General features: G+C 42.0%; 1 protein-coding gene across 7 annotated transcripts in view; it reads left to right on the top strand.

The window, feature by feature from the left end:
* The window catches only part of LOC106580640 (protein furry homolog), a 282430-nt gene that overhangs the window by 56975 nt on the left and 200042 nt on the right, over positions 1-25413 (top strand). For all 7 annotated transcript variants that reach the window (XM_082966434.1, XM_082966435.1, XM_082966433.1 and 4 more), the window contains exons 2-5: positions 7175-7374; positions 21417-21470; positions 22969-23111; positions 25117-25207. In XM_082966434.1, the coding sequence (XP_082822560.1) occupies positions 7175-7374; positions 21417-21470; positions 22969-23111; positions 25117-25207 (488 nt within the window). The remainder of the gene's footprint in view (positions 1-7174; positions 7375-21416; positions 21471-22968; positions 23112-25116; positions 25208-25413) is intronic.

Genomic DNA, 25413 nt, shown 5'->3' with positions numbered 1-25413 from the left:
AAAACAAGTCAAAATGAGGCTCAGTAGTGTGTGTGGCCTCCACGTGCCTGTATGACCTCCCTACAATGCCTGGGCATGCTCCTGATGAGGTGGCAGATGGTCTCCTGAGGGATCTCCTCCAAGACCTGGACTAAAGCATCCGCCAACTCCTGGACAGTCTGTGGTGCAACGTGGCGTTGGTGGATGGAGCGAGACATGATGTCCCAGATGTGCTCAAATGGATTTAGGTCTGGGGAACGGGCGGGCCAGTCCATAGCATCAATGCCTTCCTCTTGCAGGAACTGCTGACACACTCCAGCCACATGAGGTCTAGCATTGTCTTGCATTAGGAGGAACCCAGGGCCAACCGCACCAGCATATGGTCTCACAAGGAGTCTGAGGATCTCATCTCGGTACCTAATGGCAGTCAGGCTACCTCTGGCGAGCACATGGAGGGCTGTGCAGCCCCCCAAAGAAATGCCACCCCACACCATGACTGACCCACCGCCAAACCGGTCATGCTGGAGGATGTTGCAGGCAGCAGAACGTTCTCCACGGCGTCTCCAGACTCTGTCACGTCTGTCACGTGCTCAGTGTGAACCTGCTTTCATCTGTGAAGAGCACAGGGCGCCAGTGGCAAATTTGCCAATTTTGGTGTTCTCTGGCAAATGCCAAACATCCTGCACGGTGTTGGGCTGTAAGCACAACCCCCACCTGTGGACGTCGGGCCCTCATACCACCCTCATGGAGTCTGTTTCTGACCGTTTGAGCAGACACATGCACATTTGTGGCCTGCTGGAGGTCATTTTGCAGGGCTCTGGCAGTGCTCCTCCTGCTCCTCCTTGCACAAAGGCGGAGGTAGCGGTCCTGCTGCTGGGTTGTTGCCCTCCTACGGCCTCCTCCACGTCTCCTGATGTACTGGCCTGTCTCCTGGTAGCGCCTTCATGCTCTGGACACTACGCTGACAGACACAGCAAACCTTCTTGCCACAGCTCGCATTGATGTGCCGTCCTGGATGAGTTGCACTACCTGAGCCACTTGTGTGGGTTGTATACTCCGTCTCATGCTACCACTAGAGTAAAAGCACCGCCAGCATTCAAAAGTGACCAAAACATCAGCCAGGAAGCATAGGAACTGAGAAGTGGTCTGTGGTCCCCACCTGCAGAACCACTCCTTTATTGGGGGTGTCTTGCTAATTGCCTATAATTTCCACCTGTTGTCTATTCCATTTGCACAACAGCATGTGAAATTTATTGTCAATCAGTGTTGCTTCCTAAGTGGACAGTTTGATTTCACAGAAGTGTGATTGACTTGGAGTTACATTGTGTTGTTTAAGTGTTCCCTTTATTTTTTTGAGCAGTGTATATTTTTTTTTACTACCCCGTACAGTATGTGGCGGCAATACACCATATGAGTCCCTATAAACCTCAAAGAAGAAGAAGATGATTGTCAATGGATTGCACAACATTAAGGGGAAAAGCTACAGAAGATGATGGAGGGAAGATTGACGTCAACGGTAAGATAGTGGTCAGGAAAAAAAGGAGGAAAGTGGTACATACTATGAGTAAATATGGAGTGGGGGAATGCTCAACCCTTCTAGAAGATCTGATGAAGGGGAAGATGGTGGACAAGAAAAAAGGAGAAAAGTGGAACATGTTTTGAGTGAATATGGAAAGGTGGATCACACAGAACTTTTGCAAAACCTGCAGACGTAAATTGAATGTGACGAGAGTGAGGATGAATTAACTTCGATAGCAGGTGCCGTGATGACCGCCGAAAAGAAGCTGAGTGCAGAGGGAAGCGGTGTGGTGAGGAAGGTTGGAGTCGAGTGCAAAAAGACGGATACATCATGCTCCAGTAGCTTAGAGATGGAACCTGACGAGAGTGAGGATGAAGTACCTGCGGGGACAGGTGCAGTGAGGACCACCGAGTTTGAGCCTCATCCCGATGATGACAAGAATGAATCTGGCTGATTCATATGTGATGTCAGGTTGGGTGGAGAAGAGGTTGGGGACTGTTGAGTCGGTGAAAGTAACTTGAAGTCGACTCGTGATGATGTATTGTGTTTCTTCCGTCCAGAAAAGTGCTCCGGGTGCTCCGGACCACTCGACTAGGGACAAGAATTGTGACTTGCTTTGCTCATCGGAGCAGGGCGCCATTGAAAGGAGTGATAACGGGGGTGGCATTAAGTGTTTGGGAGGATCAGCTGAAATAGAACTCAGACCCAGTTGAGAGCGTGGTGAAACGGAGAAGACATTGTCTGTCCTGCTGAGTTTTGATGCAGAGTCTTTCCCCGACAAGGTCAAGTTAGGATGTTCATTTATTCCATGAGAGCTTTTGTTGCAGCAGTGTGTAGGAGGGATATTCCTAGATGTGAGAAGTGTGAAGGAGGGCATGAGATGAAGGAATGTGTAATATTGGTAGAGAAAGTTGTGTGTATTAGCTCCAGGGGTGCCCATGGGGCTGGAGATTGGAGGTGTCTAGTGAGAGAAAGACAGGTTGATGTTGCCAGGGTCGGAGTAGTACAGACAGTGTCGTATGCTGAAGCAGTAAATAGAATGGTAGAGGAAGATGGGTACACGGTGAGAGATCCTGAGAGGATTCCTGTGAGTAAGTAGAGACCTATAGAGAGTGATGGGAATAATATGTGCTTCAGTAAGATGGGTTTCATAGCATTCATAGCCATGTTTGTCAGCTGTATTGCAGAAATGGAATGTCACAGGAAATAGAGGTTGTGGTGGCAGCTGCAGAGAAGTTCTTGGGATTGCGAGGTTTTACTGCAGAAGAGTTGCGGGGGGTGTTGAGTGGTAATGTTTTGTCCTTCCAGACCGTTGGCCTGGAGTAAGATTAGATAGGGTTAAATAGTGGAATGGGGTGGTGTTTTTTTGTTGTTGTGAGGGCAGATTTTTTTTTCCTCCCAGTTTTGTATTAGTATAATGGATTGTACAGTAGGTGGCAGAAATACACCAATAGGTGTAGTCTGCCCTTAAACCTAGAAGAAGAAGAACATTGTCAATGGAAGAGGCAAGTGCAGAATCCTCAGTTATTGCAGTTCAACCTCCAATTACTGCTGGTGGTTTGAACAATGTGCTTGACAATGCCTGCCAAGTAACATATAATGGCAAATTATCAAATACATAGAACAATGTTAAACATTTAGACACTTCTGAAAAATGTGATCTAATTCTGCACTAGACAGGATTAAAAACATAATAATGCTGTTTAGAAGCTTAGAGAGAGGAAACGACACCAAAAGAGAAGGTATCTAATTCGGCACTAAACAGGACTTGATTCACCAAAATAGTGTATTCAACCTTTTTTGTTAATACTCCCAGTCCCTGGCAAGGTGCTGCACAATACTTGATTAAGTGGTGTTCCAACACACCATGTAATGTTTCAAAACGTCTCAGGATGATGTTGTTCAATATTTAAGGTTAAGGTTCCATCTTCTTCAAGTTGGTGGCAGCTCAGTTGCCACTAGATTTTGTGTTACAACAGTGTAATGCATGTTTCTGAGAGTGTATTCTGGGGTTGAAATCATACTTTATCTCAGAGTGAGAGTGTTACAAAGTAGCAAAAGCACATTGAGGTCAACGTTGGGATCAAGGCTGAGATAATGTTGTGTGGTGATTTTGTGTTTTCTTGGAGTCCTCATCAGCCTTAGGCCATGGAGAAGGCTTTTGTTGCCAACTTGAGAGTCTGGGATTTGATATGTGACTCTGATCTGCTTTAATTGGCCCTGATACTAACAGTAAAGACTGTGTAGTAAGGCTGCCACTGATGACCTCCTAGCTGTCAACTCTTATCTATCACACATACAGGCACGCATATATACATACATACACACACACACACACACACACACACACACACACACACACACACACACACACACACACACACACACACACACACACACACACACACACACACACACACACACAATTTTAACCAGCAGATGTACCCCAGTTCACTGACCTAGAAGTATAATTCTGGGTTGAGGTAATCCATGCTAAGGGAACATTTCACACCCCTATTAGGCGTTAGCACACGGCTCTTTGGCTATTTCTAGCAACATTTTCTGTTTATGGGGAGTTGAAGTGAAACGGTGAAACTGTGAGGTAAAGTCAAACTAATGTGTCAGTTGTTTATGTGTTTTATGGGCCGGGCCAAGCCGTCAGTGATTAAACTCAGGCCTGTATCACAGCGTTGGCTGAATGACGGTCACATGCAAGGAATTTCTTTCCTCAAAGGGCAATGACATCTTGAATAGCAGATGAAAACACCAGCTGCTAGCAGCTAGCCGGGGTGTTTTAATTTCTCTAGCCAGCCGCAGATAAGGTCAGATCAGCTGGCTAATGCAGTGGAGCATTGGGAGAGAAATGCTCCAGCTTGTTATCCTCTCCTCTACTATCTGCTGGAGGAATTTTCTCCATGTCGGGAACTTTAAATAAAAGCACTTTTCAAAACCAGAAAGTGGAGGCACAGAATCAAATATTAAATGCTGCAGCAAATGCATGGCTTGTCTTCCCACGGTACCCAGTGGGCAAAATTTGGCATATGATGTATAGATATCTTTTTCATGACAACATCAAAATGTACTACGAACGACGTCATATTTTGGTTATTATCTTGTCAGTTACAATCAGATAAAGATATATTTTTGTTGTTGCTGAAAAGACGTTAATGCAAAAATACTAGCGAAACGCATAGCATTACCAGGTATTGTTCATCCTGATCAGACAGGTTTTTTTACATGGACGATACATTGGAGATAATATATGACAACTACTAGATATTATAGAACAACATGAAACATCTAAGAAGCCAGGCCTAGTATTTCTAGCAGATTTTGTAAAGGCCTTTGATAAAGTAAGACTGGATTATATTTATAAATTCATTTCAGTGAGTCTCTTATAAAATGGGTAAAGGTATTGTATAGTAACACCAGGTGTAAAATAATAAATAGAGGCTACTTCTCAGAGAGTTTTGAATTGTCAAGAGGAGTTAAACAAGGGTGTCCACTGTCACCATATCTATTTGTTATGGCCATCGAAATGCTAGCTATTAAAATCAGATCAAATAAAAATATTAGAGGATTAGAAATCCAAGGCTGAAAAACAAAGGTGTCTGCCGATGACTCAAGTTTTATTTTACGTCCACAAGCTAGATCCCTGCAATGTCTCATTGAAGATATGGATCACTTTTCTGGACTCTCTGTACTTAAACCTAGTTATGATAAGTGTACAATATAGAAATAGAAAACTAGTAAAAATAGACAGGATCCTGCAACCATGGATAGGTAAATATCTGTCTATTAATGGAAAAAGTACACTGATTAACTCCTTAGTCATATCTCAGTTTACTCACTTACTTATGCCGCTGCCAACTCCTGATGATTCGTTTTTCAAATCTTGCCTGGATGCTAAACCAGACAAGATAAAGTGTGCCTGTCTATGTAATGAATATGAACTGGGTAGGTTGAGATTATGACATGTAAAATCACTAAACCTCTCTCTAAAAGCTTCACTTATACAAATATTTTACTTGAACACTAAATGGTTCTCAAGTAGATTACTAAGAAAAGCTCATCCATTGTTTAAAAAGTGCCTTTGTGCAGATTGCAATGTCTCATTTTCGATTGATTGAAAATGAAACCTTTTTCAAGGTATCTCTCATTTTCAAACAAGCATTGGTTACAATTTCAATTCATCCCCCTGAAAAGACATAACAAATATTATGGTTGAACTCAAATGTGCTTGTTCATAAAATATCTATATTTATGGGAAAGATGTTTGAAAAGGGTATTTTGTTTTTAAATTATATTGTAAATTGGAATGGTAGAGGTATGTCTTTCATTGAGTTATCAGAATTGTATTGGAAGGTCTGCCCAATCCAAGATGACAACCAATTGATTACAGCAATACCCCAAAATGAAGGAGGAGGGTGACAGTGGGAGGAGGTAGGGAACTGGTCTGTCTGCCCAACATATAGGGTCAAAATTGGCGGATTAATAAAAAAAAGCATTAATAAGAAAGTATACCAGTTTCATTTGAGGACCAGGATGTTAACAGCTGTGCCATACAGATTGCAAAATATTTGGGAAGAGATTTTTGATGTACCGATTCCATGGTATAGGGTGTATAAGTTGATATATAAAACGAAGCAAGACTTTGTGTATTTCAGAAAAAAAATGTACAGAATTTTTGTCACCAACAAGATGTTAAATATTTGGGGCATACAATCATCGCAGCTCTGCAGATTTTGTTGTGAGGATACAGAATCAATAGACCATTTGTTTTGGTATTGCCCTCAGCCTGTTTCTGGTCTCAGGTTCAGGAATGGCTGAAAAAGCATACCATTAATCTAAAATTTACCATAGAAATAGCATTGTTGGGAGATCTGGAGAGACTTGGTCAGTCAATTACTAATATACTAATACTTTTAGTAAAAGTATTAGGTGCAGGTGTTTGTACGCGTGTACACATGCATATACAGACACTCGCATTTAAACTCACACACGTGCACATACACGGACACACACACGTACTGTACATACACACGTAAATAGTGCCATACACTCAAACGTATTCAGTTGGGCTTGCTGTTATGATTTTTGTTGTCCTTGTTGTCTTTTGTTTTTGCATTGTTTTCTGTTTTAATTAATTTTTCTCTTTTCGTCATTTTGTTGGTTGTTGGTGCATTGGAGGGACGATGACTTGGGGGTGTCTTGTGAATGTAATTACTTTATTAGGATTTTTTTCTTCGGGGGGGGGGGCTGTGGGGGGGATCTTGGATGGTTGAGGGGTAGCTCTCGGGGAACTGTGGGGGGGGGGACTTCGGAGGGCTTGTGGCATGGCGGTTGGTAGCTTGGGCCGGTGGCATTGACCCTTGTTGCTTCTGTGGGTCGCTCTGGATGGGAGTCTGTTAGATGACTGAATGTAATGTAAATGTTGAGTGGCTTCACTGCAAGTACTGTAGAATGTATGTTTTAATATTCAATAAAAAATAAAATAACATAAAAGAAGGTAACAAAACATCCTGATTCAACCAGTATACAACCTGACTATAACGTCCTAAACGACGGAGTACACTACTAGCAACAGTACGTTGCTGCTCTTACACAATTACAGGTAGAATATGTCAAATGTACGTCATTTCCTAATCCTACCTGTGTGTTGTGGTGTGTCCCCAGCGTCTCCAGTGGGAACCGGATACAGTAAGCCACCCATCCCTCCAGTGCTGAGTCCCCAAGGAGACAAGGGTCCTCCAGCCATGATGCCCATTAGCATCGACCCGGAGAGCCGGCCGGGGGAGTATGTCCTCAAGAGCCTGTTCGTAAACTTCACCACGCTGTCCGAGCGCAAGATACGCATCATCATGGCCGAGCCGTTGGTGAGTCAGCATGTTTGCCCTGTATATCTATCTGTTTGTCTGTCCATCTGTCCATCCGTGTCTGTCTGTGTCCAGCTGTCCATCCGTCTGTCTATCCATGTGCCACAACTGTTGACCAGGCGTTGTTAAAGCCGTGGTTGGTTTAAAACTTGTACTTAATGTGGGCAAGACTAAATATACGGTACCAGTCAAAAGTTTGGAAACACCTACTCATTCAAATCAAATCAAATTTTATTTGTCACATGCTCTGAATATAACCTTACTGTGCAATGCTTACTTCAAGCCCTTAACCACCAATGCAGTTCAAGAAATAGTTAATAAAATATTTACTAAATAAATAAAAGTATTTTTTTTAAAGTTACACAAGAAATGTAATTAACAATAACGAGGCTATATACAGGGGGTACCTGTACCAAGTCAATGTGCGGGGGTGTCAATGTAAATAGCCCGGGTGGCCATTTGATTAGTTCAGTTGTTCAGCAGTCTTATGGCTTGGAGATGGAAGCTTTTAAGGAGCCTTTTGGTCCTAGACTTGGCGCTCCGGTACCGCTTGCTGTGCGGTAGCAGAGAGAACAGTCTATGACTTGGGTGACTGGAGTCTTTTTTTTTTGGGCCTTCCTTGGACATTGCCTAGTATATAGGTCCTGAATGTCAGAAAGCTTGGCCCTAGTGATGTACTGGGCCGTACGCACTACCCTCTGTAGTGCCTTACGGTCGGATGCCGAGCAGTTGCCATACCTAGCGGTGATGCAACCGGTCAGGATGCTCTCGAGGATGCAGCTGTAGAACTTTCTGAGGATCTGGGGACCCATGCCTTTTCCTGAGGCCTGTTCGGACCTCCTTTTCCTTTAGTCCACGATCAGCTCCTTTGTCTTGCACACATCAAGGGTTTTTCTTAATTTTTTTTAAATGTTCTACATTGTTGAATAATAGTAAAGACATCAAAATTATGAAATAACACATATGGAATCATGTAGTAATCAAAAAAGTGTTAAACAAATCAAAATATATTTTATATTTGAGGTTTTTCAAAGTAGCCAACCTTTGCCTTGATGACAGCTTTGCACACTCTTGGCATTCTCTCAACCAGCTTCATGAGGTAGTCACCTGGAATGCATTTCAATTAACAGGTGTGCTTTCTTAAAAGTTTATTTGTGGAATTTCTTTCTCTCAACCAGCTTCATGAGGAATGCTTTTCCAAGAGTCAGGCTGCATCACATTGGGATTGGGAGTCCCATAGGGCGGCCGGGGTAGGCCGTCATTGTAAATAAGAATTTGTTCTTAACTGACTTGCCTAGTTAAATAAAGGGTATATAAAACATTCAAAATAAAGGAGTTCCAACATATGCTGAGCACTTGTTGGCTGCTTTATCTTCACTCTGCGGTCCAACGCATCCCAAACCATCTCAATTGGGTTGAGGTCGGGTGATTGTGGAGGCCAGGTCATCTGATGCAGCACTCCATCACTCTCCTTCTTGGTCAAATAGCCCTTACACAGCCTGGAGTTGTTTTTTGGTTAATTGTCTTGCTGAAATACAAATGATAGTCCCACTAAGCGCAAACCAGATGGGATGGCATATCGCTGCAGAATGCTTCGGTAGCCATGCTGGTTAAGTGTGCCTTGAATTCTAATTAAATCGCGGACAGTGTCACCAGCAAAGCACCCCCACACCATTACACCTCGTCCTCCATGCTTCACGGTGGGAACCACTCATGTGGAGATCATCCGTTCACCTACTCTGCCGTTCTAATGTCCATTGCTCGTGTTTCTTGGCCCAAGCAAGTCTCTTCTCCTCATTGGTGTCCTTTAGTAGTGGTTTCTTTGCAGCAATTCAACCATGAAGGCCTGATTCACGCAGTCTCCCCTGAACAGTCGAAGTTGAGATGTGTCTGTTACTTGAACTCTGTGAAGCATTTATTTGGGCTGCAATCTGAGGTGCAGTTAACTCTAATGAACTTATCCTCTGCAGCAGAGGTAACTCTGGGTCTTCCTTTCCTGTGGCAGTCCTCATGAGAGCCAGTTTCATCATAGCATTTGTTGGTTTTTGCGACTGCACTTGAAGAAATGTTAAAAGTTCTTGAAATGTTCCGCATTGACTGACCTTCATGTCTTAAAGTAATGATGGACTGTCATATTTCTTTGCTTATTTGAGCTGTTCTACCGTAATATGGACTTGGTCTTTTACCAAATAGGGCTATCTTCTGTATACCACCCGTACCTTGTCACAACACAACTGATTGGCTCAAACGCATTAAGAAGGAAAGAAATTCCACAAATAAAGTTTTAAGAAAGCACACCTGTTAATTGAAATGCATTCCAGGTGACTACCTCATGAAGCTGGTTGAGAGAATGCCAAGAGTGTGCAAAGCTGTCATCAAGGCAACGGGTGTCTACTTTTTTGGTTACTACATGATTCCATGTTATTTCATAGTTTCGATGTATTCACTGTTATTCTACAATGTAGAAAATAGTTTTTTTTTTTAATAAAAAAAACCTGGAATGAGTAAGTGTGTCCAAACTTTTGACTTCTACTGTATGTTGTTCTCTAATTCTATAAAAAAAAAATCCGATGGACTTCAATATTTAATAATTGAATGGTTCTCCCATCCATTGGGTTCCTATATCTGGGCATTTGGATTGGCAATGATTTAACATTTAAAAAACATGCTGATAAGCTAGTTAAAGGCTAAGATTTAGAAATAGATCTTGCCTCTCCCTAAACAGCAGGAAGCAGATTGTACAGTCAACTTTCCTGCCAGTTCTTGACTATTGTGACACCATTTACCAGAATGCAGCAGCCACTACTCTTAAGCCTGTGGACGTCATCTACCATGGTTCCCTTCGCTTTATCACAGGTCACGGTTTTAATACTCATCACTGCATCCCGTATCAAAAGGTTGGCTGGTCCTCATTTCAGTCCCGTAGATCACTTCACTATTCCTCTTTTGTTTACAAAGCTCTACTACTCAAGCTTCCGACTTAAGTAACTTCATTGTTGAAGTATAAAAACATGAGTTACCAAACCCGTCCACAGGGTTGGTTAACTCTTGAGGTTACTCGGGTCTCTACCGAATTAGGTAAATCCACTTTAGTTTTAATGCGCCTCACTGTTGGAGACAATTTACAAAACTCATTACAATTGGATGTTCTGGTGCTGCTAGGGGAATTTAAAGTGTTGATTGTGGACCTAGTAGCTGAAGAATGTAACTGTTTTTCTTAAATTTGGTGCTGTATTTTTATTTTACCTTGTATTGATTGCTGTTTTATTTTATATTGTATTTGATTATTGTGTTGCTGTGATCAGGGCACCCTTATGAATGAGACCCTGGTTTCAATGGGTTTGCCCTGAATAAATAAATAATTTTAAAAATGGCATGGGGGGGGAAGTGAGGTCATGACCCTAGGTCAGAGGAAGGTCAAGTGCCAAGCCTGGAGACATAGAGACTGTTGCATGCTGGGTAGCACACTGACTGGTTTTAGGATAATATTGATTTAGATTGTTCAAGCATACAGTAGCTTGCAAAAGTATTCACTCCCCTAGGCATTTTTCCTATTTTGTTGCCTTACAACCTGGAATTAAAATAGATTTTTGGGGGGTTTGTATCATTTGATTTACATAACATGCCTACCACTTTGAAGATGCAAAATATTTTTTATTGTGAAACAAACAACAAATAAGACAAAAAAAACGAAAAACTTGAGCCTGTGTAACTGTTCATCTCCTCAAAGTCAGCTTCACGTCTCTCGGGGAATGTCTCTATAAGCTTGGCACATCTAGCCACTGGGATTTTTACCCATTCTTCAAGGGAAAACTGCTCCAGCTCCTTCGAGTTGGATGGGTTCCGCGGGTGTACAGCAATCTTTAAGTCATACCACAGATTCTCAATTGGATTGAGCTCTGGGCTTTGACTAAGCCATTCCAAGACATTTAAATGTTCAACCTTAAACCACTCAAGTGTTGCTTTAGCAGTATGCTTAGGGTCATTGCCCTATTGGAAGGTGAACCTCCGCCCCAGTCTCAAATCTCTGGAAGACTGAAAAAGGTTTCCCTCAAGAATTTCCTCATATTTAGCACCATCCATCATTCCTTCAATTCTGACCAGTTTCCCTGTCCCTGCTGATGAAAAACATCCCCACAGCATGATGATGCCACCACCATGCTTCACTGTGGGGATTGTGTTCTCGGGGTGATGAGAGGTGTTGGGTTTGCGCCAGTAATAGTATTTTCCTTGATGGCCAAAAAGCTCAATTTTAGTCTCATCTGACCAGAGTACCTTCTTCCATATGTTTGGGGAGACTCCCACATGCCTTTTGGCGAACACCAAATGTGTTTGCTTATTTTATTCTTTAAGCAATATCTTTTTTCAGGCCACTCTTCCGTAAAGCCCAACTCTGTAGAGTGTACGACTTAAAGTGGTCCTATGGACAGATACTCCAATCTCCGCTGTGGCGCTTTGCAGCTCCTTCAGGGTTCACTTTGGTCTCTTTGTTGCCTCTCTGATTAATGCCCTCCTTGCCTGGTCCGTGAGTTTTGGTGGGCGGCCCTCTCTTGGCAGGTTTGTTGTGGTGTCATATTCTTTCAAATTTTTAATAAAGGATTTAATGGTGCTCTGTGGGATGTTCAAAGTTTCTGATATGTTTTTATAACCCAACCCTGATCTGTACTTCTCCACAACTTTGTCCCTGACCTGTTTGGAGAGCTCCTTGGCCTTCATGGTGCCGCTTGCTTGGTGGTGCCCCTTGCTTTGTGGTGTTGCAGACTCTGGGGCCTTTCAGAACAAGTGTATATATACTGAGATCATGTGACACTTAGATTGCACACAGGTGGACTTTATTTAACTAATTATGTGACTTCTGAAGGTAATTGGTTGCACCAGATCTTATTTAGGAGCTTCATAGCAAAGGGGGTGAATACATATGCACAGACCACTTTTCAGTTTTTTATTTTTTAGAATTTTTTGAAACAAGTAATTTTTTTCATTTCACTTTACCAATTTGGACAATTTTGTGTATGTCCGTTACATGAAATCCAAATAGAAATCAATTTCAATTACAGGTTGTAATGCAACAAAATAGGAAAAACACCAAGGGGGATGAATACTTTTGCAAGGCACTGTATACGTCATGTGTGAATAACATAATCATTGATGTAAATACACTGTATGTACATATAACTAGTAATAAATTGACAGATAGTAAACAGTAGAAGCATCGTTTGTGATGAGTCAAAAAAGTTAGTGCAAAAGCGGTCAAAGCAGATAGTCCGGGTAGCTATTTAGTTAACTATTTAGCTGTTTTATGTCTTGAGGGTAGAAGCTGTTCAGGGTCCTGTTGGTTGCAGACCTGATACATTAGTATCGCTTTCCGTAAGGTAGCAGAGAGAACAGTCTATGACTTGGGTGGCTGAAGTAAAGTGTTAGGGCCTTCCTCAGACACTGGTATATAGGTCTTAGATGGCAGGGACCTCGGCCCAATTGATGTACTACCATCTCTAACGCCCTTCGGTCGGATGGCAAGCAGTTGCCATATAAATCAGTGATGCAGCCAGTGGTGCAGCCTTAGAACTTATATATATATATATCCTTTTTTAACCCCTTTTTCTCCCCAATTGGTAGTTACAGTCTTGTCCCATCACTGCAACTCCCGTTCAGACACGGGAGAGGCAAAGGTCGAGAGCTGTGCATCCTCCGAAACACAACCCAACCAAGCCGCACTGCTTCTTGATACAATGCCCATTTAACCCGGAAGCCAGCCCCACTAATGTGTCGGAGGAAACACCATACACCTGGCAACCATATCAGCGTGCACTGCGCCCAGCCCACCACTGGAGTCGCTAGTGTGCGATGGGACAAGGACATCCCTGGCATCCAAACCCTCCCCTAACCCTGGGCCAATTGTGCGCCTTCCCATGGGTCTCCCGATCGCGGCCGGCTGCGACAGAGCCTGGACTCGAACCCAGAATCTCTAGTGGCACAGCTAACACTGCGATGTAGTGCCTTAGACTACATTTACATTTACATTTAAGTCATTTAGCAGACGCTCTTATCCAGAGCGACTTACAAATTGACTACTGCGCCACTTGGGAGAGCCTTAGAACTTTGAGGATTTGAGGACCCATGTCAAATCTTTTCAGCCTCCTGAGTGAGAAGAGGCATTGTCGTGCCCTCTTCGCAACTGTGTTGGTGTGTTTGGACCATGATAGAGCCTTAGTGATATCGACACAGAAGAACTTGAAGCTCTCAACCCACTCGACATGAGTCTTTAGACATAGGCTCTGCTACAACTCAAAACATTATGGGACTGGATAAGGAAGTAAAGCGGCTAAGGCATTCCCTTTCCCACCACATTAGTACAACTACAGAGGAATAGCCCTGGGAAACAGTAGGAATTGTAGAGCTACTGTATGTGCTTCACCTGGGATTCCCTGACATTACAGCTCTACATAATTATGTACAATACTTAATCTAATGCTTTCATTTCTAATCCTTAAAAATAACAAAAAATATATTGATTACATTACTATTGATATGTGTATAGCTTAAACTCATAAAAAAAAGTACACTGGGGTTACGCATGTGGTCCTGTATTCATCAAAAGATTGCCGATCTAGGATCAGTTTAGCCTTTTAAGTCATAATAAATAGGATGGGGGGGTCTGATCTAAGATTAACATTCCTACTCTGAGACGCTTTAGGGGTCCTGGATGGTATCAAGGCACAAGGCGAGACCCAAATGCAGACACAGGAGGCAGATGGTTTGAGTCTTACAATGTATATCCAAAGGGGTAGGCAAGAGAATGGTCATGGACAGGCAAAAAGGTCAAAACCAGATGAGAATCCAGGAGGTATATAGAGGCAGACAGGCTCATGGTCACGGCAGGCAGAATGGTCAGGCAGGCGGGTACAAAGTCCAGAAACAGGCAAGGGTCAAAACCGGGAGGACTAGAAAAATGACAATGCAAAAAGCAGGCGAACGGGGAAAACGATGGTTGACTTGGAAACATACAAGACGAACTGGCACAGAGAGACAGGAATCACAGGGATAAATACACTGGGGAAAATAAGCGACACCTGGAGGGGTTGGAGACAATCACAAGGACAGGTGAAACAGATCAGGGCATGACAGATGGTGAGGATAAAAGTGAAATCTCCTACAGTTTGTCGTGTCATTGGACAACTGAACCTGCTGACTAACATTTCACAACATTGATCCCTCTTATGGAGGGGAAGGACTGGAGCAGGTGGGAGTGACGGTAACTGCAGGTTCAGGTTTCAGGTTTAGTCAGTGGAGGATCCTGTTACTACAGGATGTTTACCAAGACAAACTCTATGTACATGACCGGTGTTCACATCCCTGACGTGTTCTCTCTTATTAAGAAACTCTTTAAAAAAAACTCTGAAGGAAACTCCTAAGAAACTTCTTAAGCATTTTTATGTTCAGTAAGTAGGCCTATGTCTAGTTAATCAGGATCCATTATAATTATATTTTTCTTAAGACATGTTATTATACTGTATATATAAATCAAAGTTAAGAATTTTGTCAGGTTATCATGCATTGGTGCATAAAAAAAGATATTAGACCAGTGTTCAAAAGAGTAGTAACTTGCAGATAGAAATGTAATGAATAAAATCTGACACAACTTCCTATTCTACATGACAGACAGTCATACGTGTTCTACACAGTACATTTCTATCTTGATGTCTTTAACTTTGCACCCTCCTGAGGGTGTAGGGTAAAGTTTCCCCGAGACGCTGATCTATTTTCAGCTTGGCATTTTCCCCATTAATGGCTAAGGTTTTTATTTTATTTAACCAGGCAAGTCAGTTAAGAACAAATTGTTATTTACAATGACAGCTTACCCCGGCCAAACCATAACCCAGACGACGCTGGGCCAATTGTGAACCGCCCTATAGGACTCCCAATCACGGCCGGTTGATACATACCTGGAATCGAACCAGGGTTTGTAGTGACGCCTCTAGCACTGAGATGCAGTGCCTTAGACTGCTGCGCCACTCAGGAGGTTAGGATTGGGAGAGGGGAAGCTGATCCTAGATCTGTACCGAGGGGAAACTTCACCCTGCACTGACCAGTCACCACCTATACACTGAGATGTATACCACTCCAAAACCCTAGGTGAACTGAGGGAGACCCCATTTACATTTGGTATTAACATGGACTTTCTGTTATCTGTTTCTCTGATCTTGATACAGGTCACATTTTAATAGTAGTATAAATTGGGTTTGAAAGTTACCCTTGAATATCTTATCCACATGATGGAAAAAAGGTTTGAAATACTTTAAAAATGAAATTATGGGCAGAAAGACTAATTCAACTCCATCTTTCATTGAATCAGATGGCTCATTTATTGCAAAATCTTTTGATGTTGCCAATTACTTTAATGATAATTTCATTGTCAAAGTAAGCAAATTTAGCAAGCATAAATAGCTAATAATGAAGAGAAAGTGTTGTAATTTTACATTTTGTAAAGTTAGTGTGGGTGAGGTGGATAAATTATTGTTGTTCAGCAATAATGAGAAACCACCTGGTATTGGTAACTTAGATGAAAAGCTACTGTATATGGTAGCGGACTATATTGCCACTCCTATTGTCATATCTTTAATCTGTGTCTGGAGAAAAAAGTTTGTCCTCAGACCTGGAGGGAAGCCAAAGTCATTCCGCTACCCATGAATGGTAAAGCACCCTTTACTGGTTCTTACAACCAACCAATCAGCTTGCTGCCGACTCTTAGCAAACTTTTGGAAAAAATAGTGTTTGACTATATACAAAGCTATTTCTCTGTAAACAAATGAACAACAGACTTTCAGCATGCTTATAGAGAATGGCACTCAACATGCACTGACACAAATGACTGATGATTGGTTGAAAGAAATTGATAATAAGGAGATTGTGGGAGCTGTACTGTTTGACTTCAGTGCAACCTTGACATTATTGACCATAACCTGTTGTTGAAATTGGCTTTTCAACCTCTGCCATATAGTCGATTCAGAATTATTTATCTAATAGAACACAGAGGGTTTTGTTTAATGGAAGCTTCTCTATTGTTTAACATGTAAAGTGTAGCGTACCGCATGGCCTGTGTGTCTATGTATGCTAATGATTCAACCCTGCAGTATATGTGTCAGCAACCACAGTTAGTCAAATCAATCCCTAAGTTCTAGACCTCAGCTGAATCTGGTATTGAATTGTGTGGCTGTTGAGCAAGTTGAGGAGACTAAATTACTTGGTGTTACCTTAGAATGTAAACTGTCATGGTCAAAACATATTGATGTAATGGTTGTAAAGATGGGGAGAGGTCTGCTCTGCTCTTTTGACACCACACTCCACAAAGCAAGTCCTACAGGCTCTAGTTTTATCTTATCTTGATTATGGTCCAGTCATATGGTCAGGTGCTGCAAAGAGGGACTTAGTTAAGCTGCAGCTGACCCAGAACAAACACGTTTTGCTCTTCACTGTTACCAGAGGGCTAAAATCAGTACTAGACTGACTGCATCGCTTCTTGTTTTTATAAGAAAAATTAATGTGGTGAAAATTCTAAATTGTTTGCATAGTCGACTTACACACAGCACTGACACACACATTTACCCCACCAGACATGCCAGCAGTGGTCTTTTCACACTCCACAGGTCCAGAAGAAATTCAAGGAAACATACAGTATTATACAGAGCCATGATTGCATGGAACTCCATTCCGTATAGCGCAAGTGAACAACAAACCAAATAAAGAAACACCTCACGGCACAACGGCTCTCCCCCATGTGACCTACTTTTTGTGTGAATGTACTGACAAGTATGTATAACTGATAGATGCACACACAAACACACACTCTTTAACACACACTCTACACACACCCACACATTATTATTCTTTAGTTGTATTGTTTCTTTCATTACATTTGTGTGCATTTATTTATTAAAATGTTCATGTACAGTGCATTCGGAAAGTATTCAGACCCCTTGACTTTTTCCACATTTTGTTACGTTACAGCCTTATTCTAAAATGGTGGTGGCAGAATCATGCTGTGGGGATGTTTTTCACCAGCAGGGACTGGGAGACAAGTCAGGATCGAGGGAAAGATGAATGGAGCAAAGTTCTTGAAAGATCTTTGTAGAAATCCTGCTCCAGAGCGCTCAGGACCTCAGACTGGGGCGAAGGTTCACCTTCCTACAGGACAACAACGATAAGCACACAGCCAAGAGAACGCAGGAGTGGCTTCGGGACAAGTCTCTGAATGTCTTTGAGTGACCCAGCCAGAGTCTGGACTTGAACCCGATGTGCTGTGCATTGACATTACTCATCAAACCTGACAGAGCTTGAGAGGATCTGCAGAGAAGAATGGGAGAAACTCCCCATATACAGGTGGGCCAAGCTTGTAGCGTCATACCCAAGAAGACTCGAGTCTGTAATCGCTGACAAACTAATGAAACCAACCTTTCTCTGCACTAACAACAAGCACAGCCACCACATCAAACATGTACTTGAAACTTTGCAACAAATTACTGTAGAATGTATAACTACTGAAAATGTACGTTACAGCCTTATTCTAAAATCTATTAAAGAAATGTTTTAACTCATTAATCTACACACAATACTCCATAATGACAAAGCAAAAACATTTTTTTTTTTTTGTAAATAAAAAACAGAAATACCTTATTTACATAAGTATTCATACCCTTTGCTTTGAGACTGGAAATTGAGCTCAGGTGCATCCTGTTTCCATTGATCATCCTTGAGATGTTTCTACAACTTCAATGGAGTCCACCTGTGGTACATTGAATTGATTGGACATGATTTGGAAAGACACACACCTGTCTATATAAGGTCCCACAGTTGACATTGCATGTCAGTGCCAAAACCAAGCCATGAGGTCGAAGGAATTATCCGTAGAGCTCCGAGACAGGATTGTGTCTAGGCACAGATCTGGGGAAGGGTACCAAAAAAATGTCTGCAGCATTGAAGGTCCCCAAGAACACAGTGGCCTCCATCATTCTTAAATGGAAGAAGTTTGGAACCACCAAGACTCTTCCTGTAGCTAGCCGCCCGACTAAACTCAGCAATCGGAGGAGAAGGGCCTTGGTCAGGGAGGTGACCAAGAACCCGATGGTCACTTTGACAGAGCGCCAGAGTCCCTCTGTGGAGATTGGAGAACCTTCCAGAAGGACAACCATCTCTGCAGCACTCCACCAATCAAGGATTTATGGTAGAGTGGCCAGATGACAGCCACTCGTCAGTAAAAGGGACATAACAGCACGCTTCGAGTTTGCCAAAATGCAGCAAAAGGACTCTCAAACCATGAGAAACAAGATTCTCTGGTCTGATGAAACCAGGATTGAACTCTTTGGCCTGAATGTCAAGCTTCATGTCTGGAGGAAACCTGGCACCATCCCAACAGTGAAACATGGTGGTGGCAGCATCATGCTGTGGGGATGTTTTTCAGCAGCAGGGACTGGGAGACTAGTCAGGATCGAGGGAAAGATGAACTGAGCAAAGTACACCGATATCCTTGATGAAAACCTGCTCCAGAGCACTCAGGACCTCAGACTGGGGCGATGGTTCACCTTCCAACAGGACTATTGGTTAGCCAATGACAATATACTGTATGTCCTCTTCCTATACATACACTGCTCTTAGAGTGATTACATCCATGCAGGAAATTGGATCACTATAACCGCTTGATTACTATAACCTCATTCACTACAAGTGGAGTGCGCTGTTTATCATTTTAGCTTAATGGTTTAAATGTCATGTAATGTTATGGACTACAGCGGCAGTATATCGTCATAGCAATGTAAATGAGTAGTATTGAATGTGATGATCTGTGTGTCTCCACATTGCTACTGTTCGAGAATAATAGTGTTGGATTAACCCTCCACCAACGCCTTGAACTCTATCTAGATTAAAAGTGCATGAAAGTCTTTCATTAATTATGCACTGAAAACAAGACTTAAATATTACTTAATAATGCACGAGTCAACACCTACTGTAAAAGGTTGTCTGAATGAACAGAGGACCAGTCCCTTTTGAATGTATCTGTGACTGCGTCCCAAATTTCACCTGATTCCCTATGTAGTGTACTACTTTTGACCAGGACTCATAATATAGGAAATAGCGACACACAAACTGTGTCACAGGCTAGGCTGCCTGTCCTGCTTCTATAGGAAGGTCTGTAATGCTTTACTTAAAACCTGCAGGTAGAATGCATTATGATGTGGTTATAATGCATTATACAACTTGTAATTAGCATGTACAATCCCTTATAATTTCTTATTAGAATCTCATAATGGTCCTGATGAATTTACAACCGTTGAGTCAGTTTGAAAGCTCCTGCATAGAGACATAACATACAGAATCATTACAATAACAATGAATAAAGCATTATACCTGCAGGCTTTAAATCTAACCGGATTGCTTGTTGACTTCTCGATCAGTTATCTCCCCACCCTACTCACTGTCACAGTCAAACACTTACGACTGTTAGCTTTGGGTGGAAACATCAATACATGGCTTCTATGCTGTTCTGTCTGACCAAATAGGACACTTAGCACCATGATACACCTTGAAGGCCATAATCAGCACTGTCCGGCTGTGTAAAATGCTGATGCACTGATTCTTCTTTCACAAAGACAGAAAGAACTATATTTTGTATTGATTTAACCTTTATTTTGACAGGGAGTCAATGTTGAGACCAAGGTCTCTTTTCCAGATGAGCCCTGGTTGGCACAACAATACAAATCAAAATATAATATACACATTAAACAATACGTTATTATACATGAAAAGCAAAACAATATAATAAAAAACAGACACATTCTCCCTGTAAAAAGGTCCCCTAACAGCTGTCTGAAATGCCCTAGAGGCACCAATTCCTCCAATCTTAAAGTGCATTGGAGATTACTCCACACATAAGGTGTACCCAACTCAGTGGAGATTGAAGGGAAGTCCAGAGTTTGCCATCCCTGAGACCGGATCTGATGCAGTATCTCGTATGTCTATAAGTTAACAATTAAGCAATGTAGGCAGAAGTTTTTGCAGGAGAGTATAAACTTGACTCTTGAGATTTCAATCACTCCAATGTTTTCTAGATTCAGACTGTATGTAGCTACTTGAACAATTTAAGAGTATGGCTGGAATCATTGGAATGTACCAACATGAAGTGAAGAACACTGGCACAGAGTTAAGAGAAAAGGCCTCCCCAGGGGTCATGAGAGGTAGGCCGGTCCTGGGGCCTCATATAGAATTTGCTTAGTTTTATACTACATTTCTGCGTACCTTCAGTTATTAAAATGAAGGGAAACGCATCCTAAAAAGGTACTGTCTATGCATTAAACACAAGTGTGTGTAAATCACTTCATAAGTATGTTTCATACATTTGCAACTAAAAATAAATGATCCATTTAGGTTTTTACATCAAGGTCAAGATGCATCATTTACAACCTTGGTGTGTGGACGACATTAATAGCATACAACATCAATGCATAGCACGCACAATTTATGGTCAAATCTGAGCGCAAGTCTATTTTGATAAATGAGACCCCAAGGCGCAAACTAGGTGACTGGCATTATGGGCATTATCCAGCTGAGTAAAGACTGATGAGGCATGCCATTAATGTCCCATCTCTACTGTCGGTCTGACAGAAGCTGCCCAGACCTTCAACTGACTGATGGCTTTTCTCATTAACTCTGGGGCTGCATCCCAAATGGCACCCTATTCTCTATATAAACCCTGTGGTTCTTTGTCTAAAGTAGTGGACTATATAGGGATTAGGAAGTAGTGCACTATATAGGAAATAGGGTTCCATTTGGAACCTACCCTGGGTTATATAATGACCATACATCAACTGATCATAACTCCCCTTTCCAAAAATACCCAGAACGTCCAACACTAGGTCCTGATATGAGAAATGGAGAGAATTAGGAGAGGAAGGTCTTTAGAACTTTGGTGTGTCACTTTTTTGTTTCTGAATTCATTTATTAATTAGTTTTTTCTATTCTTATTCTATTCTTTTTCTGTTGTGTTTTCACAGGAGAAACCCTTGATCAAGTCTTTGCAGAGGGGTGAGGATCCTCAGTTTGACCAGGTAAGAACTGTTACTCTCTAATGGACAAAAAAAATCAGTGAGGCAGGGTTGTGGTCGCTGAGCTCAAGTGAATACAATTTAGCTCCTGGAGCCAAAACAGGTTTTCAGGTCTCAGAAAAGGTTACTCAACAAATGATACACAAGCTTGTTGTATTGAGCACTGTTAATGCTTGGTGGCTGGGTAGTGCTTAACTCAACCTTCCCCACTGGGTCTTTATAAATATGTGGTTCCCTAGGTGCCTGTATAGTAGAAGGTTTGTGTGTGTGTGTGCGTGTGCGTGCACAAGTGTGAGTTTGTGTGCGTGTGTGTGTGTTCCTGTGTGCATGTGTTTCCGGGTGCCTAAGGCTTGATGCCATTCAACAGTGTACAGAGGCAGGATTCTTCTCCTGACCGTGCTGAATGAAGGCCCGCTGTATTCCCCTGGTCTCACCAGACTCCCCTCCCTTTCCGTGTGCTTGTATCCAGGTCCAAGCCGGCCCGCCTTTCCTTCCTTCCTTCCCTCTCCCTTTCCTCCCTGGAGAGATGCATGCCACCCCATGGGCACCTCAACTCCTAGTCTCCCAGGACCCTGTCTCCCATCTCTCTCTCTGTTCTCGTGTCCCTTCGCCATTCTCTCTCCTCTTTCCCCTTTTCCCTTGTCCCACTCTCTTCTATCCTTTTCCTTCCCTCTCACTGCCTGCAGTTTCTGTTGTGTGGAGGACAGTGAGGGTTAAGACACAGTGATTTTGATGCAGATATAAATGAAACATGACTGGGAATAAAATACAACCCATTGGCAAAGATATGTTGAACCAACATTCCAACAACATCTGTCACACTGGTATAAAGGATTTGGAGACAGGCGCAGGAATACACAATAGGGGTTTTTAATACACCCAAAACAAACACGTATACAAAAACACTGGGCTGTACACAAACAAAAGAGCGAGGGTAAACCTTGTTGAACGACACGAGACGATATACGTAATACACAATACATAAAGCACGCAGCATAACAGCTGCACCAACGCATAGGTACTCACACAACCAATGGACATGGGAACAATAACCAACAAAGACAGAGGGCACAAATATAACATACTAATCAGGGGAAATGGGAACCAGGTGTGTGTAATCAGACAAGACAGTCCAGGGTTGATGATAATGAATCCCGTTCAGTGAAGCCTAGAAGACCTCCGGAACTGGTGAACAGAATGAGCAGCAGTACCGGGGGGATCCGTGACAATATCAATGGAATTTTTGGTTGACAACAAAAAAAGTGGTCAACGTGCACTCATTTTAACCAGATTTCAACCACAAATCAACGACAAGATTTGAAGGGTTGGTTCATTTCAAGAAAAATTCACATTTGTTGGCAACTCCAATTAAATATAATTTAATATGGATGTTGATTTTACGTTACGTCAGGTTTTTGGCTGGAGGGAACAGTGTTATGTAAAAATGATCTGACTGACAAATATGTATACACCATTTTCATTTATTTGCTTGTTGTTTCAGGTGATAACTGCTATGAGTTCTCTGGCGGAGTACTGCCTCCCATCCATTCTGAGGACACTGTTTGACTGGTACAGAAGACAGAACGGTCTAGAGGACCCAGAGTCACACGAATACAGACCCAGAGCCAACACCAAGTCAAAAAAGTAACACACGTATATATGCACACACACACACACACACCTTTTGTCGGTACAAGAGACAGAACGGCCAATAGGACTTCCCATGAACACCCTGTCACATTTTATAACCAGAAATCAAACACAAAGAAAACACTGTACAGTATAAGACATTGTGGCTGAATTGATTGACATTATCAATGACTTATTGCATAACAGATGGCTATCGAAGCATATACAGTGGAAGTTGGAAGTTTACATACACCTTAGCCAAATACATTTAAACTCAGTTTTTCACAATTCCTGACATTTAATCCCAGTAACAATTCCCTGTCTTAGGTCAGTTAGGATCACCACTTTATTTTAAGAATGTGAAATGTCAGAATAATAGTAGATAGAATACTTTTTTTCAGCTTGTATTTCTTTCATCACATTCCCAGTGGGTCAGAAGTTTACATACACTCAATTAGTATTCGGTAGCATTGTCTTTAAATTGTTTAACTTGGGTCAAATGTTTTGGGTACCCTTCCACAAGCTTCCCACAATAAGTTGGGTGAATTTTGGCCCATTCCTCCTGACAGAGCTGATGTAACTGAGTCAGGTTTGTAGGCCTCCTTGCTCGCACACGCTTTTTAGTTCTGCCCACAGAATGTCTATAGGATTGAGGTCAGGGCTTTGTGATGGCCACTCCAATACCTTGACTTTGTTGTCCTTAAGCCATTTTGCCACAACTTTGGAAGTATGCTTGTCCATTTGGAAGACCCATTTGCGACCAAGCTTTAACTTCCTGACTGATGTCTTGAGATGTTGCTTCAATATATCCACATAACTTTTCTTTCCTCATGATGCCATCTATGTTTTGAAGTGCACCAGTCCCTCCTGCAGCAAAGCACCCCCACAACATGATGCTGCCACCCCCGTGCTTTCACGGTTGGGATGGTGTTCTTTGGCTTGCAAGCCCACCCCTTTTTCCTCCAAACATAACGATGATCGTTATAGCCAAACCGTTCTATTTTTGTTTCATCAGACCAGAGGACATTTCTCCAAAAAGTACAATCTTTGTCCCCATGTGCAGTTGCAAACCGTAGTCTGGCTTTTTTATGGCGGTTTTGGAGCAGTGGCTTCCTCCTTGCTGAGCGGCCTTTCAGGTTATGTTGATATAGGACTCGTTTTACTGTGGCTATAGATACTTTTGTACCTGTTTCCTCCAGCATCTGCAGGGTCCTTTGCTGTTGTTCTGGGATTGATTTGCACTTTTCGCACCAAAGTACGTTCATCTCTAGGAGACAGAACGCGTCTCCTTCCTGAGCGTTATGACGGCTGCGTGGTCCCATGGTGTTTATACTTGCATACTATTGTTTGTACAGATGAACGTGGTACCTTCAGGCGTTTGGAAATTGCTCCCAAGGATGAACCAGACTTGTGGAGGTCTACAATAGTTTTTCTGAGGTATTGGTTGATTTCTTTAGGTTTTCCCATTATGTCAAGCATAGAGGCACTGAGTTTGAATGTAGGCCATGAAATATATCCACAGGTACACCTCCAATTGACTGAAATTATGTCAGTTAGCCTATCAGAAGCTTCTAAAGCCATGACATCATTTTCTTAAATTTTCCAAGCTGTTTAAAGGCACAGTCAATTTAGTGTATGTAAACTTCTGACCCACTGAAATTGTGATACATTGAATTATAAGTGAAATAATCTGTATGGAAACGATTGTTGGAAAAAGTACTTGTGTCATGCATAAAGTAGATGTCCTAACCGACCAGCCAAAAATATAGTTTGTTAACAAGAAATTTGTGGAGTGGTTGAAAAACGAGTTTTATTGACTCCAGCCTAAGTGTATGTAAACTTCCGACTTCAACTGTAGCTGCCGAAATGCTATTGGAAATGCAAACTGGATAATGATAAATCAATTTCACTTTTGTAATTTATATACCCATTTGTGTGGTGTAATCTGTGACATAACTTGGTAACTGCTCTAGTTTGACAGCTTTGAGCTAACTTGTCCAACCCTGTTGATGTTTCACAGTGATGAACAGCACAGAGATTTTCTACTTGAAAGGAGGGATCTGGCAATCGACTTCATCTTCTCCCTCGTACTTATAGAAGTTTTAAAACAGGTGACTAATTTTCTCTATATACTCCACTCTAAAACACTAAACCCACCTAGCACATTATTTTCCTTCAATGTTCTGGGAAGAACAAAACTCTTAATTTCTTGAAGTGAAAGTTTGTGTTGTATACTGAACATAAGTGCCATTTTGACCAATGTTAGCATTCACATCGTCATTAGATATGGCTCCTCTGAGGGATACTTTACAGAACA

Source organism: Salmo salar, chromosome 20 (genome assembly GCF_965601325.2).
Source record: "Salmo salar chromosome 20, fSalSal1, whole genome shotgun sequence".
In the NCBI taxonomy this organism is placed as follows: Eukaryota; Metazoa; Chordata; class Actinopteri; order Salmoniformes; family Salmonidae; genus Salmo; species Salmo salar.
The sequence above is the reverse complement of the archived record's forward strand: the minus strand, read 5'-3'. Positions and strand labels throughout refer to the sequence as shown.